The sequence below is a fragment of the Vidua chalybeata genome, chromosome 2 (genome assembly GCF_026979565.1).
Source record: "Vidua chalybeata isolate OUT-0048 chromosome 2, bVidCha1 merged haplotype, whole genome shotgun sequence".
Lineage (NCBI taxonomy): Eukaryota > Metazoa > Chordata > Aves > Passeriformes > Viduidae > Vidua > Vidua chalybeata.
Window position 1 is genome coordinate 38,548,334 of NC_071531.1, and position 13,309 is coordinate 38,561,642.

At 41.1% G+C, this 13,309-nt stretch overlaps 1 protein-coding gene across 1 annotated transcript in view; it reads left to right on the forward strand.

Annotated features, from left to right (window-relative positions):
- Window positions 1-333: 333 nt before the first annotated feature.
- Window positions 334-13,309, forward strand: part of TMTC4 (transmembrane O-mannosyltransferase targeting cadherins 4) — an 83,430-nt gene continuing 70,454 nt past the window's right edge. The window contains exons 1-4 of the mRNA XM_053933600.1: window positions 334-366; window positions 2,649-2,864; window positions 7,348-7,463; window positions 9,472-9,688. Coding sequence (XP_053789575.1) covers window positions 2,703-2,864; window positions 7,348-7,463; window positions 9,472-9,688 — 495 coding nt within the window. The 5' untranslated portion in view covers window positions 334-366; window positions 2,649-2,702. The remainder of the gene's footprint in view (window positions 367-2,648; window positions 2,865-7,347; window positions 7,464-9,471; window positions 9,689-13,309) is intronic.

Here is a 13,309-nt window from a genome sequence, read left to right on the forward strand (position 1 = left end):
CGCAGGCGATGGAGGGCACTGCCGGGAGCCCGCCCGGCCCCGCCTGTGCGCGGGGTGCGGAGTTTGGGGTGAAGGGGGAGCGACCCGCACCGGCCCCGCGCCCACCGCGAGTGAGCTCTGGACTCCGCCCGCCCGGGCCCGCCCACGAGCGTCAGCGCGGGCGCAGCCAATGGGCAGGCGGGGCTGCTCCGGGGGGCGGGGCCAGGGAGGGGCGGGGCGGGACGGCGGCCAATGGGCTGCGGGGATGTTCCCGGAGGCGCAGCCGCCGCGGCCCCTCCCCCGCCGGCCGCTCCGGCTCGGGGCTCGCCGGGCGGGAGAGTTTCGCTCCCGGGTGGGAGATGCCGCGCGGGCTCCGTGTCCTCGCAGGTAACGCCGCGCGGGGGAACGGGGGTCTCGCCGGTGCCCCGTCCGCTGGCGGGACCGGCCCGGGGGGGTGAGGGCCGGACGGGACGGGCCACCTCCTACGGCGGAGCCGTCGCCGCCAGGACAAAAGGGGAGCGGCGAGCGGGGCAGGGCCACCGCCAAACTCCCGGCGGGGTTCGCCTGCCCCCCAGCCTTGACCCTTACCCCGAAGCCGCCGCTGCCTTGCCGGGCGGGCTCCTTCCCCGGGACCGCCCGCCGGGTGCCCGGGACGCCCCCAAGTTTGCGGGGCTCCGCGCGCGGCCAGCGCCACCCTGGGTGCGAGCCACCCCCGCGGCGCCGCCGCTCTTCGGCGGGAGGCACCGTGCCCGCTCCGCCGCGGGGGTGCCTGCGGTGTGCGGCGGGTGCTCTCCGGGTCGGCTCGGGCTCGCCTTTCCCTGGAGAGGGCGGCGGGGAGGCGCCCTCCCTGTCCCCGGCCGCCGGGCAGTGGCGTGTGCGCCTCTCCGGGGAGGTGGCGGATCCTCGTGGGTGCCCGCACCGCCCGTGCGGCCACCGCGCTGGCCGGGGAAGGGACCCCCCCATGGACCGGCCTCCTGGACCGCGGTGAAGAGGGCTGGCAGTAGCTGTGCCCCGGATAAATAGAGCAAGCGTAATGGAAGAAACTTTCAGGGCGAAATAAATTTTGAGTAGATTAAATATTTTAATTGCATGGTGCGTGTTGATGCTGTATCCGTTCTGTTGGGAGTAACGCCGTGCACTTCCCTCAGTTAACAGCCACGCTTTCTCTCTTTGTTTCCGTCAAACTACGAGCACAGGGGTGAACTACTACGAGAAAAGGTTTTTCTCTTAAAGCAGCTGCTTTCCTCAACCAGGGAGCTCCAGCCTCTCAGGTTGCACAGCTCCAGGTTACTGACTTTATCTGAATTTGGGAGCAGCGCCATATGGTCTCCAAAGCGAGGAGGGGCACCGGTGTGGCAGGGTGTACTGCCTGTCCCTGCGTACGTGTGTGTGCAGGAACTGGGAATATGCGGGGACCGCAATGTAGTCCTGCAAAAAGAGAAAGCTACAAAGCAACTGCTGCAGCAGCTCTAATGGTCAGCTCTGTTCCAGAAGCCAGATGCTTGGAGCTGTTTTCCTAGACCGTGCAAAAACATTGAATGCAATGTTTGCAGGGGTGCACTAGAGCTATTTTTCTAGAGTCTCTCTTTTTCTGTATGAAGGTATTAAATGTAATATTTTCAGAAGTGCAACAGTTGATTTAATAAGCAAATAAATAAGAAGAAACTTAAGATAGGCTACTATATGTGCCTATCGTTCTTTGGGTTTACGAAATAAAAAATTCATATTCTGCCTGGTTTCTACTGCAGTTTTCTGTTCATAGCTTCCTTCGCTTGCCGTTTGTACCAGCACTTGATAATGAGACCTCTCACAGTCGTGTCTGAGCACCCGAGAAGTGGAGGCAGAGTTGTAGTCCAGGCAGAAGGCTGGCTCTGGAGCATCCAGAGAGACCCATCCGAGTAAAGGTGGCTCATGGGTGTAAACCTCCAGCCTTAGTTACCTCCACACTGATGTATCACTCAGTGTGCTTGGATTGCAGGGTCTTTTTCATCAACTTCATGAGCCCATGCAGCAGTGGAACTTCAACTGCACTTGAGGTGTGCAGAGTGATCTCATGAACATTAGTCTCATCTCAGTTCTATGGATCTTGCTGTCTCATTGCTTGAATTGTTGAGATTTAGGGCCTAGTCCATTAACTGATACCTCCATGTGTCTATCTGTGATGTTTGTATGAATTCCTTGCATGGGGGAATGTGTAATCTGGTTTAATCTGATTAACTGAAGGGAGTTTAGCTCTTCTAGCAATTGACAATGTTTGCTTTTCAAAGGTGGAAGGAAATTATAATGTTTATCATTTTCTACAGGGCTTTATAAATATTTCACAATCCCTGTGATGCATCTGTTTGTATTGCTTGAAAAGAACAGTAAGAAACAGAAAAACAGTGATTTGTTCTAGGTTTTAGAATTTGTCTGTGCCGAAGTTTTACCTTAGCATCTAAGAATTTCTTGTATTTATCTCTGTGCTCCAACCATGATAAATTCTGCCTTTACTTCCTCATTTGAAGTACAAAATTATGTTTAGGTATGTCCCAGTAATTATGAGAGGCTCTGAGGAAAAAAAATGTAAGGTTATATGAAACTTCATCTCCTCTCCCAAGCCATCTTTCCTTTAAAATTCTTTTTTTAGTGAATTAGAGCTGTAACCATGCACTTGTATGTGTTTCTTCCAGATTTTCAACCAACATAATGCTGAAGCTCCCAACTTGCAACCAGCATTTCACAGAATGGCACAAATGGAACCTAATCTGGACCATGACGTATCATGGTTCCTCCTTCCGTCATACTGGTCTAAAATGGTTGTGGCATTAATTTCCTTCCTGTGTTTTGCTAACAGCTATGATGGAGATTTTGTCTTTGATGATTCTGAAGCCATCATCAATAATAAGGTTAGTCTCTCTTCTTTTCCTTGCACCCTTTGGCATACAAGGTCATAGGAAAAGAAATAATGCAACAGTTGATCTAAATAGGCCCAAAAGTTTCCGCCTGGTAAAGAGCTTCCTTTGGATATTACTTTTTATTTTTAAACTTCATTTTTCCATTTTGTTTTATTGGGTGTTTTTTAAAGTTAAGCCTCATTTAAGGGTACCTGTACATCAAGACTGCCAGTATGTCTAATTTTACGCTCATTCCTAAGTCAGTGAGAGTGTACAATAAACTTTTCTGATACCTGTGGATGTTAATAGGAGATTTTGTTCATTATCTTCTTGGGGTCACAGAATGAGACCAGTGAATACACTTAGTCTGGTTGCAGGTACATAAGGCATCATTAAGGCATCATGTAGGGTGCAGGGGGTTTTCAGGTGCAATTTATACTGTAAAAATGTTACAGGAGCAAGCAAAGCTCCCTTTTCCCTCCTTTCTCCCTTGAAGTTCCTGTGACAACAGTACTTTCTGAGATAGAGGTGGAGTATTCTTGTGTTCCATTCTAAAGCTGACCATACATGCAATGAACAGACCTTGAAATGCTTAGAAATTAACATGTGATTCCAATAAACCTATAACTGAGAGTCTTTTGACTTTGAGCAGTGGAGTGTCTTCAATTGCTGAGACACTTCACAGGATCACATGTAGCAGTGAGCAAGCCCATGCCCATGGATGGGTATTGGTGTTACAACTTTTATGCTGTTCTGGAAGGTACTTGTTAAGCATTTAGAAAGAAAAGCACAGGATAATCACATTCATCTGTTGGTTCCGTCTTCCTGAAGCCATGGAACCCCATAAAGAGGATAATCTGGAGACTCATACTGCTAGAAGAACACAATTCACTTTTTTTTTTTTTCCTTGCACAAGATTTAGAGGCAACTTATCACAATGTGCCTTTTAGAATTATGCAGAATTACTGTTTCCTTAGACAAATTTCTATTATGCATGTGCAAGTCACCATACCTTCAGTTATAAATGTATGGGGGGAAAACACATCTGTCAACGTGGAAATACATCTCAAAGCTTTCAATAGAATACTGTAGACAAATTAAGAACCTATAGCATTCTTGTTTTGGGGTTTTTTTAAGTAGTATTGTATTTTAAATAGCACAGCTCCTGGTAATGTTTCATTCCGCAAAGTTTTATTTGGGACCTGTTTATAATATTTTCATTTCCTGAAAGAATGAACAAAAGACTGATGTTGAAACAAAGCAGGTTGATTTGGTAATGTGTAATTTCCACACTTATAATTTCTCTCCATTTCTTTTAGTCTTTACTCTAAAAATGTTTCAATTTATCTATGCAACCCAACAATTTGCACCAGGATTCTAGCTGTTGGCAATGCTGAGACATTCAACCAACTGCTTAAATAAATTAATTCATATGTAGTCTGTATGTTTGAAAAACTGGGAGGCTGATTCTATTTCTCACATAAAAAATCCTCAGTTATTCCCTAGAAATTAAATGAGGATTTTGTGACAATATCATTTTAACACAGGGGTCATATGGATATATGGAAATTCAAAATCCACAAGAAAAATGCAGAGACAATGAGTTTACCAGTTTAATGGGGAGGGAGATTATCTAGCAATGGCACAGTTTATTGAAGCATACCATATTTTATTCCTATTTAATAGGAAAGACAGCAGTTGAAGTAATTTTATATATTGCTACTGTAGTATTTTCTTGGGCACCACACAGTGCCCTTTCTGTTAATTGCTAGCTGCCATCATCCCAATCTTTCCTTTCTTTTATTGTCTTTTTAGCAAAAGATACACATTTAGTTGACCCCATCCCAATCGTATGGAACACTCCATTATTAGATTTTATTGGAGTTTTTAAGGCTGTTTTCCAGATGCTTTCTTATCATTTTAAGCAGCATTTTAACTGGCACACAGTGGTGGCTTTTGTCTTTATTTATTTACTAGCTTGGCAAGACAAACAGTTGGATTAAGCAGAGCTTCAGACACAGTATGTCATTTCCATAAGCCTTTATATAGAAAAACTGACCTTTCTTCAAATCTTGAACTCTGCTGTCTGTAAGCTGCTGCTAATCAAATATTTAGAGATTATTTGATAGCTACTTTTGGTTTTTAAAGAGAAAATCATATGTAGCTTTTAAGCAGCTCTGTCCCTTGAAGAAAACCATTCCTATTTTAGGGTAAGTTCACTAAGTAGGAAAATTAATGTAAGAAACTTCCTCACAGAACTTGGATACAAGGGCAAGATACATGATTGAAGATTTTTTAGGTCATATGGAAGTGTAATCTAATCACTAAGTAATTCTATGCATTCAGCTTTTCCTGCCTTCTTCCGATGGAAGACAAAAGAAGGCTGATTATAGCAGAATGGGAAATCAAGCCTTGTACATTTCCCATCTCAAGTCATTGAAGACATCTGTGACATGGAGGACATACTTTTCTTTATCAGTACTAACATTTATAAAAGTATGTCTCTCATAAACCTTATGTACATAAGGAGCAGTGCTGCTGGTTGAAAAAACAGTCTGAGGGCCACACCACCCTCTGGCAACTGTCCCCTGCCGAGTACAAAGACTTCAATAGATGTTGGTGTACATCCCTGTCCCAGCTTACCCCAGAAAAGCTGGCTGTATTGATTTAGTGAGTTGTTGGTTGAGTGTGTTCCTGCTCTGAGGGCTAAATTATGACCTTTAGGGTTTGTGCATACCAATAAGGAATTTAGGAATTTAGGTGCCTAAGGCTAAAATTGCAGTCCTGGGAGAAGAAATTTCTATCTATATCTTGGCAGTAGAAACATGTATGAGAGCGTGAAGAAAATTTTCACCTTGGTAATTCTTAAGCCCAAGTAGGATCCCCTGTGAGTCTTGATTTCTTAAGGATTTCCCTGAGAGTGCCTTAATTGACAGCTGCAGTCAAGCTTTTTCAGACTGCAGTTTTAGACCTGCTCTCCTTTCTGTGTATTGATTAGTATCCTATTAGAGAATACTTCTGTTCATTTGACTAATACTGGCCAAATTTGATCAAATGATAGAAAGAAATCTCTTCTTGGATTTTTTTTTTAAATTTATATTTTTGGATGGATGAACATCAGAATATGTCAAGAATATTCTTGTTAAAGAAGCAAGAAAAAATTAGTTATTTTAAATTCAGTTTAGCAGCAGCCAGTCATCAGGGTCCAGCCGTTTGGCTGCAGTTTGGGAGTATGTGCGAGCCAAAAATACTAGCTAAGAGTGAGATGGAAGGTACTGGAGACCACAGAAATGCTCAAGATACTGTAGAAGCAAGTGAGGTGGTAGCAGCATTGGAGAGAAACTGTAATTAATAAAACCAAGGGAATTGCAACGTGAGAATCTTGTAAGTAGATGGAGTTGTAGGAATAATAAGACAGGGGCACCACGGTTTACAAGACCTTTCATGGGATTAGCAAGCCTGTTTGTGTACTTGTGTTTGCAGTGTCTTGTTCACCTCCTTTGGTTCATTGGTGTCAAATAATTTCAGGACAGAAGGTGGGGGTGGAGTAACTTGTTGATTGCAGGAGTAGTACTGACTGGTACAGTTTTGTTCTTAGGCTCCGTCTCAAGTGTCTTTAACCTGCATGTGCCTTGCTGTAGCATAAATTGGTATTTAATTGTACTGGGGAAACAGAAGAAGGGCAAGTATGTTAGTTTGAACTTCCAAGCTTGTCTTCATAGAAAACTGAGGCAGATGCTAGCAAGATCCGTATTTTTCCTCCAAGGTGTATGTTTTCCATTTAATAGCTTACATTATTTGAATTTTTCATATCAGCATGGCTTTGAGATAAAAGGGAAGAGCAAGCAAGCAAGACTTTTTCTTTGCAGTGGTTTTTTTATAGGCCCCTATTGCACCCCAAATTAAAATAATTCATTACCTTTCTGTCTTTTACTCTTTTAGAGCAAGTATATAGATATGTTGATTCTTGATTTCATGTATTAAATGTTAAAACAACCTCAACTATTTGAATAGTCCTGTGCAAAGCAAGGCTTCAAAAGCAGCTAATTCTTGTTTCCTACTTTTAGTCTTCTTGATTTCATGCTTTTGTTAGTAGGTATGCTACTGCACTAGTAAAAAATGGCTATTTTGCAGCAGTTTGTAGTTGGCCTTCTTTGCAGCCTACACCTAAAAATCAAAGGCTTTTTACAAAATTATGTGGGAAGGAGATTTATGTGTTTCATGTCTCAGATTATAAACAGATGCAAATACAGCTCTAAATTTCATGTAGTTATGCCTGCTTACACAATCCAGGATCATGACCTGTACAATGACAGGCATTCATTTGACCTTCATTGCAAACTTAGGTACTGTGGGTCAGATGTCAGTAGTGAGCCAACAAAACTCCTGCTATGTCCACCTTAGTGTGAGCTTGTATTAGTTAGAATTTGTTTGTGGTTTAGCTGCTTTGAACAAAGGAAAAAATTTAAGAATCTGATAATTTGTTTTCTTTTAGGACCTCAGGGCAGAAACCCCACTTGGTGACCTGTGGTATCATGACTTTTGGGGTAGCAAACTCAGCAGCAATACCAGTCATAAGTCATATCGACCGCTAACTGTCTTAACTTTCAGGTGAGACTTGTATTTTTGCATGAGGTCTGAATATTTTTTAACCTATATTGACTCAATTGAATTTAGGGGGGAGGCAACAAAAACGGCAAGAACAAAGTAGCTGGAGGGTAGATGGATACCTTTCCAGAATACGATTTTTGAATTCACTACCTTAATCTCAAATGGTGCTTTAATTTTCCAATGGTTTCTCTCCCAAAACATTCATTATTTTGACATTCTGTATTTCTATCTACTTTTCAGAGATCTTGTCTTAATGGTCTTCTGTACCTGGTACTAGGGGCGGTGTGGTTTAGTATGTCACATCATCAAAGAACTAGGAAGTGTATGCTCCCTTCACTTAGCCATGCTGCCACTTATATTGCTATTGTAGTTTTTGTTCTCTGCTTTCCTGCTGACCTGTCAAATTGTTTATTTTATAAATAGCATCAGGGTACTGTGGCCTTTTTCCATCAGCACACTGTATAGTCTTCCCACCTCTTCACTCCAATATTCTAACTCGAGTGTCTGAGAATCTAGTGAAATGTCTGCCTATCTATAACTTGCTGGTTTTGTCAAATAACTAATGGTTTAACAGGCTTACTTTTGTAGATGCTTAGCTCATGTTTTTTGCACAAAGATTCGAGTAAACAGTAGACCATGTAGAAATCTGGCACAGTAATGCAGAGAATATTTGAGGACTTAGGCTTAATTTCTTTATTTTCCCCTTGTGACTCAATGGTGTCAGTGGGGACTTGGTGCTTGTTCTGCCCATTCCAAACCATGGACTAAGTGCAGAAGAAGTGTTCCCACCCTTAGTCCCCATATTCAAGAAAAAGCTTTGACCTTTAGGGTAGTGTCAGTGTTTTAAGTACCTTGCACTGTGGGTTTCACTGTCTATTGGGCTTTCTAAGCATTTTCATCAAGTAAAACAAGCAACTGAATAAAACATGTCAGAGTCGTAAACCTATTAAAGCTTTCAGTGCATTACACAGAACATGCTTTCCTTTTTTTTTTTTTTCCTTGTCTCTGTGGTATATTCCATCTCTAATAATATTCTGGTTTGTTTCAAGAGTGAACTGGGATACAATCATTACTATATCTGAAAATACAGATGAGCCTGTGGAGAGGTTCATAAAATGCTATTTTCAAAGAAAAAAAAATGGGTTTCCTTTATTTCCCTAAGCTCTAACCTTTATGTGCATTGTATTTATAATAGGTTAAGTTTTTAACTAGGTTTCATTTATGCCAGGTGCACATTGACCAAAACAACTGTATAAAATCCCCTATTCTAACTAAGTTTCTGTGTATCTTGCCTACTGATAAAAGCATGTGGATAATAGCACGATGTTTCCCCTTTTTCTTCTCAGCCTCCATTTTACTGCATTGTTCCTGTCTTGAATAGGGATTTAGACTGTATTTTCACTTACACTTCCTTCTGATTCTAATACTTGCATGAAATGTCTCTTTAACCAGTCTCACAAATCAGTTATCAAGATTTGCTGTTTTCTGGGTGGATATTGATTGTACCCACATGTGTACCCTCTTTCAGAGGGTATGTCAGTGGAAATCATAGCACCAGTGCATATTAGTTTCCTCACTGTGTGGATTTAATTAACGAAATTTCATCAAGTTGGCTGCTCTTAAACCCAGGGGTATCCCTCAGTGGGCTGGGTTATTTATCCCCAGGATACTCCTGTGTTGCAACACTGAAGTTACATTGTTGACCAAAAGCCAGTTCTAAGTAACTATAGGAATGATTAAAACAATGGTGCTGAGGTATATGTTTGGAGAGGATAGATACTGTGTCCATGTGATATTTCCTGTGAATACTTGGTCTAAAGACTGGGATATTGTTTCTATCTTCTTGTGGTGGCCAAATGGTAACTGTAGGTGTACTGAGATGTCCACTTTATTTTTGTGTGCATGTGTCCTCTATGGGGTTGTTCAGTTTTTCTATTTGTGTTTTTTCTAAACAACATTCTAAAACATTGTTTTAATTCCTACCCTTAATATTTTTGTTTCTCTATAGAATTAATTACCTTTTTGCTGGAGGCTTCTACCCAGTTGGTTTCCATGTCATCAATATAATACTGCACTGTACTATCTCAGTGTTGATGGTTGATGTGTTCTCCATATTATTGGGTGGATTGCAATTCAGCAATAAAGGAAGACGGCTAAACCTGGCTCCAAAGTCCTCTCTTCTTGCTGCTTTGCTCTTTGCTGTACATCCAGTGCACACCGAGTGTGTAAGTATTGAATAATTATCTCCAGAGATTTTTATTTTAGAAGTTCTTGACCATCTTAACTAATTAATTCTGGCATAGCCTTATACTCCACAGATTGCTTTTATATATTCTTAACACTTCTCTTGGCACATGTCTTAATAGAACAATCAAATATTATGGTTTGTACGTCCAAGGCCTGTAATTCCACCGAGCTAGACCTTATTAAGGAACACAAATCATTCAAGTACAATAACTAAAGGAGGATAGCACTGTGCTACAGTTTCCCTACCCCCTGGATTTCCCCAATTACTTTTCATTTCCATTTGCATTGGTAAAAAAAGCAAAGAGTTTTAAAATCGGAGATGGGGCACTCTATGAACTTTGTATGTGACTAGTAGAATACTGCATTCAGTTTTGCATCCATGCTGCAAGGACAACACTGGAAAAATTGGAGAGTACTCAGAAGAGCCATGAAGGTCATTAAAGGTCTGGAAATCATCCTCTCTTCTGAGAGATCAAACTGGGTTTATATCTTTAATATGAAGGAGAAGATTAAAGAGTTTTTTTTTAAATCACAGTCTGTAATTATGTACATGGGGAACACAAATTTGACAGTAAAGGGCCCTTTAATAGTGCAGGCAAAAGCAAAGATGTAAAGATGCAGAATAGAAACATGGGACATATATAGCAATCAGTTCAAATATCTGACCAAAACAGAAAGTCCTTGTGTTGGAATTATGTGAAAAGAAGATGGTGTTCTTAAAAAGCTCTTTTGTGCTCATAGTTAAGAAAACCTTATGGCCTTATGCTAGTGGGCTTGCTGAATGTCATCACTGATCTCTTGACCAAATACAAAATTATCACAATAAGGGAAAATTTTTTGGGATTTTGTTAGAATTTTGAATGTCTGAGCTACAGAAAAAGTACTAGCTTTATTTTTGATTTTGTCCTAGCAATCCTTCAGTGCACATTCTACATATGTGGCACTGATTTTTTATTTATTCACAATATGCCATGGTTTTGGCTTCTTGCATTTGCTCTGCACACGATTGGTGGAAAAAGTTATTGAAAGCTGTGCTCTCAGCTGACTGGAGACCTTGCATGTATTGAAGACCTAGAGATGGTGCAAAGTTATGCATTAGTAATTTGCCCCCTTTTCTGGCAGTGTGGCTAAAACATCTTGACAATCATTCTCTGATGTTCACTCGCCTGCACAATAACTTCTTTGTGAGAGTGCACTGTGTCAGAAGGGCCCCTCATATTTTTTCTCCAAAACCAGTTTTAGATGTCAGAGTAAAGTAAAGCAAGTCTTCAGTGCTTTTGATGTTTTGATATGTAAAGAGAAGTCTCACTTGAGTCTTAACTTTGTAGTAGACCTACTATTGACCCCTTTATCAATATCCATAAATTTATTCTGCATTCCATTTGACTCTAAAAATCTATTTAGATCAGCATGAGAATATTATTAAGCCCTTTGTCATGTCAAATAAATTACAAGTGATGTGGTCTGCTTGCATATTTGAAGACTTGCAAATGTTTCAGGCAAACAGGGGAAGAAGAGGGGGGAAAAGTAGCATGCTTATGTATCAGGCCTCTTCTAAAATTCAGGAATGAACAAAAGCCTCTAATCATTCACATGGTGAATAATAAATTTTGCTGCAGTGAAGAAGTCATTTATACTGCTACAGTTCTAGGATGAGTGTGTGTCTGGCAGCATCTCTTAAAAAGCATTCCTTATGATTTTAAACCTGTGAGTTTTAAGTATCCGACATCCTGGTTTGAAATGAGATGACATATTTTGACATAAATTGTGAAGAATCTGTCTGTTTGCTGCTTTGGGTTTTTGGTTTATACAGCGAAACAAACTGTCATGTAAAACAGATATTGAAAAGTGTAATGCTTTCAGTACCTGTGTGAGGAAAACACTGTAATTTTTCTACCTACAATACTCTTGTGCTATAGTTCTCTGCTCTAGAAAAGGCCTATTCTTTGTAACACTTCAGTGGTGAAATGCTAAATGAATCATAGAAGTAAGAATATATCTGATACTAATTTAAAATTGGTTTGTTTTTTTTCCATTGTTTCCCTTCTTTCCAGAATCTGTATGCCTTATTTTGCATTTTAGGTAACATTTTGCTGTTGGAGTCATCTGAAGCTATGTGTGTTATTAGCCCCTTAATCTCTTTGCTGTAACAAGTGGACATTTATTTTCAAAATTGTGTCTGCTCACCTTAACTTTTATATCATTAGGAAGAGTGGCTCCTGAAGCAGAATGACACTTAATTATCTTCACCTTTCAAAGCACTCCACAGCTATTGAGTTAATTCTCATAATTCCTTTGTATGATAGAAGAAGCAGCAGCAGAGAAGTTAGGTGCACAGCTGTAGATAAATCAAGAAGTTCTTCTGAACTGAATTTAGGAGTCCAACAGTTTCTTCTTTCGCAATGTTCAGGTAAAGCTGAGGGTAAAAGTGGGAGAGAGTCTCTGCAGGGGAATCAGTCAAACTCTTATACCTCTACACTTATCTTTCTCTGATGTTATTTGGAAATAGTTGTTCCATCATATTTCCCTGACACAAAAAATGCCCATTTCCTTTTTGCTTTCCTCTTTCTGTTCCACACACAAAATGGGACAACTGGTATACTACATGAGAACTGAAGTTTCTGCTTTTGTCCCTTAAATATGATCACGAAAAAAGAATTTAAAAAGAAAATCTGTAGCTGTTCTGCCCTGCTTCTGTACATCTCCTAAAAACACGGAACTCAGCACTCCAGGAAGCAGAGCTAGACTGAAAAATAAGGGGTATTTCCATGATCCTTGCTCTGGATGTACGTTCTAGTGAGGTTCCAACATCAGGGCTTATACAGTCCCCTACCAGCTCCATGTCATGATTTTCACAAAAAATTAGTGGTATTATCCTGACACTTGTGTAATTGAGAATTGAAGATCCAAAAGTGTCTTGCTCTGTTTCAGCAAGTTATTGTAAATACAATTTAGGGGCTTAAACCAAAGCTTACAGATAGCCCTGAGATTGCACTTGATTTAAATAGGTTGGCACAGATCTCAAGTACAGAGGTCCCAGGATGTGCTTCTCATTTTCTTTTGCGTTAGTACAACTTCTGTTTCAAGATTCAGTTGGAGATAGCTCTAATGCAGTCAGTTAATGTAACACAAAAGACTGCCAGAGGGGGAATCTTTTTTTTTTTTTTCCCTGAATCTGCAAGCTGGAAGGTATTTGTCCATCTGAGTGTTCAGATTGCAATTTGAAGGCTGGCTTGTCTTCTGAAAGTGAACAGTTTTGATTTGTGTTTCGGCAGAGCTGCCAATTTAAGTGTCGTTCAGGATGTTTGGCTTCCAAGTCGTATAATGGCTTCAAATTGAAAGAGAGTAGATTTAGATTAGATATTAGGAGGAAATTCTTCAGTGTGAGGGTAGTGAGGCACTGGCACAGGTTGCCCAGAAAAGCTGTAGGTGCTCCATCCCTGGAAGTGTTCGTGGCCAGGTTGGATGGAGCTCTGAGAAACCTGGTCTACTGAAAGGCAGGGGGGTTGGAAGGAGATGATATTTAAAGTCGCTTCCAACCCAAACTGGTTTATATTTTGATGTTTTCTAAGTGTTCTGCTGAAATGCAGTTGGATCAA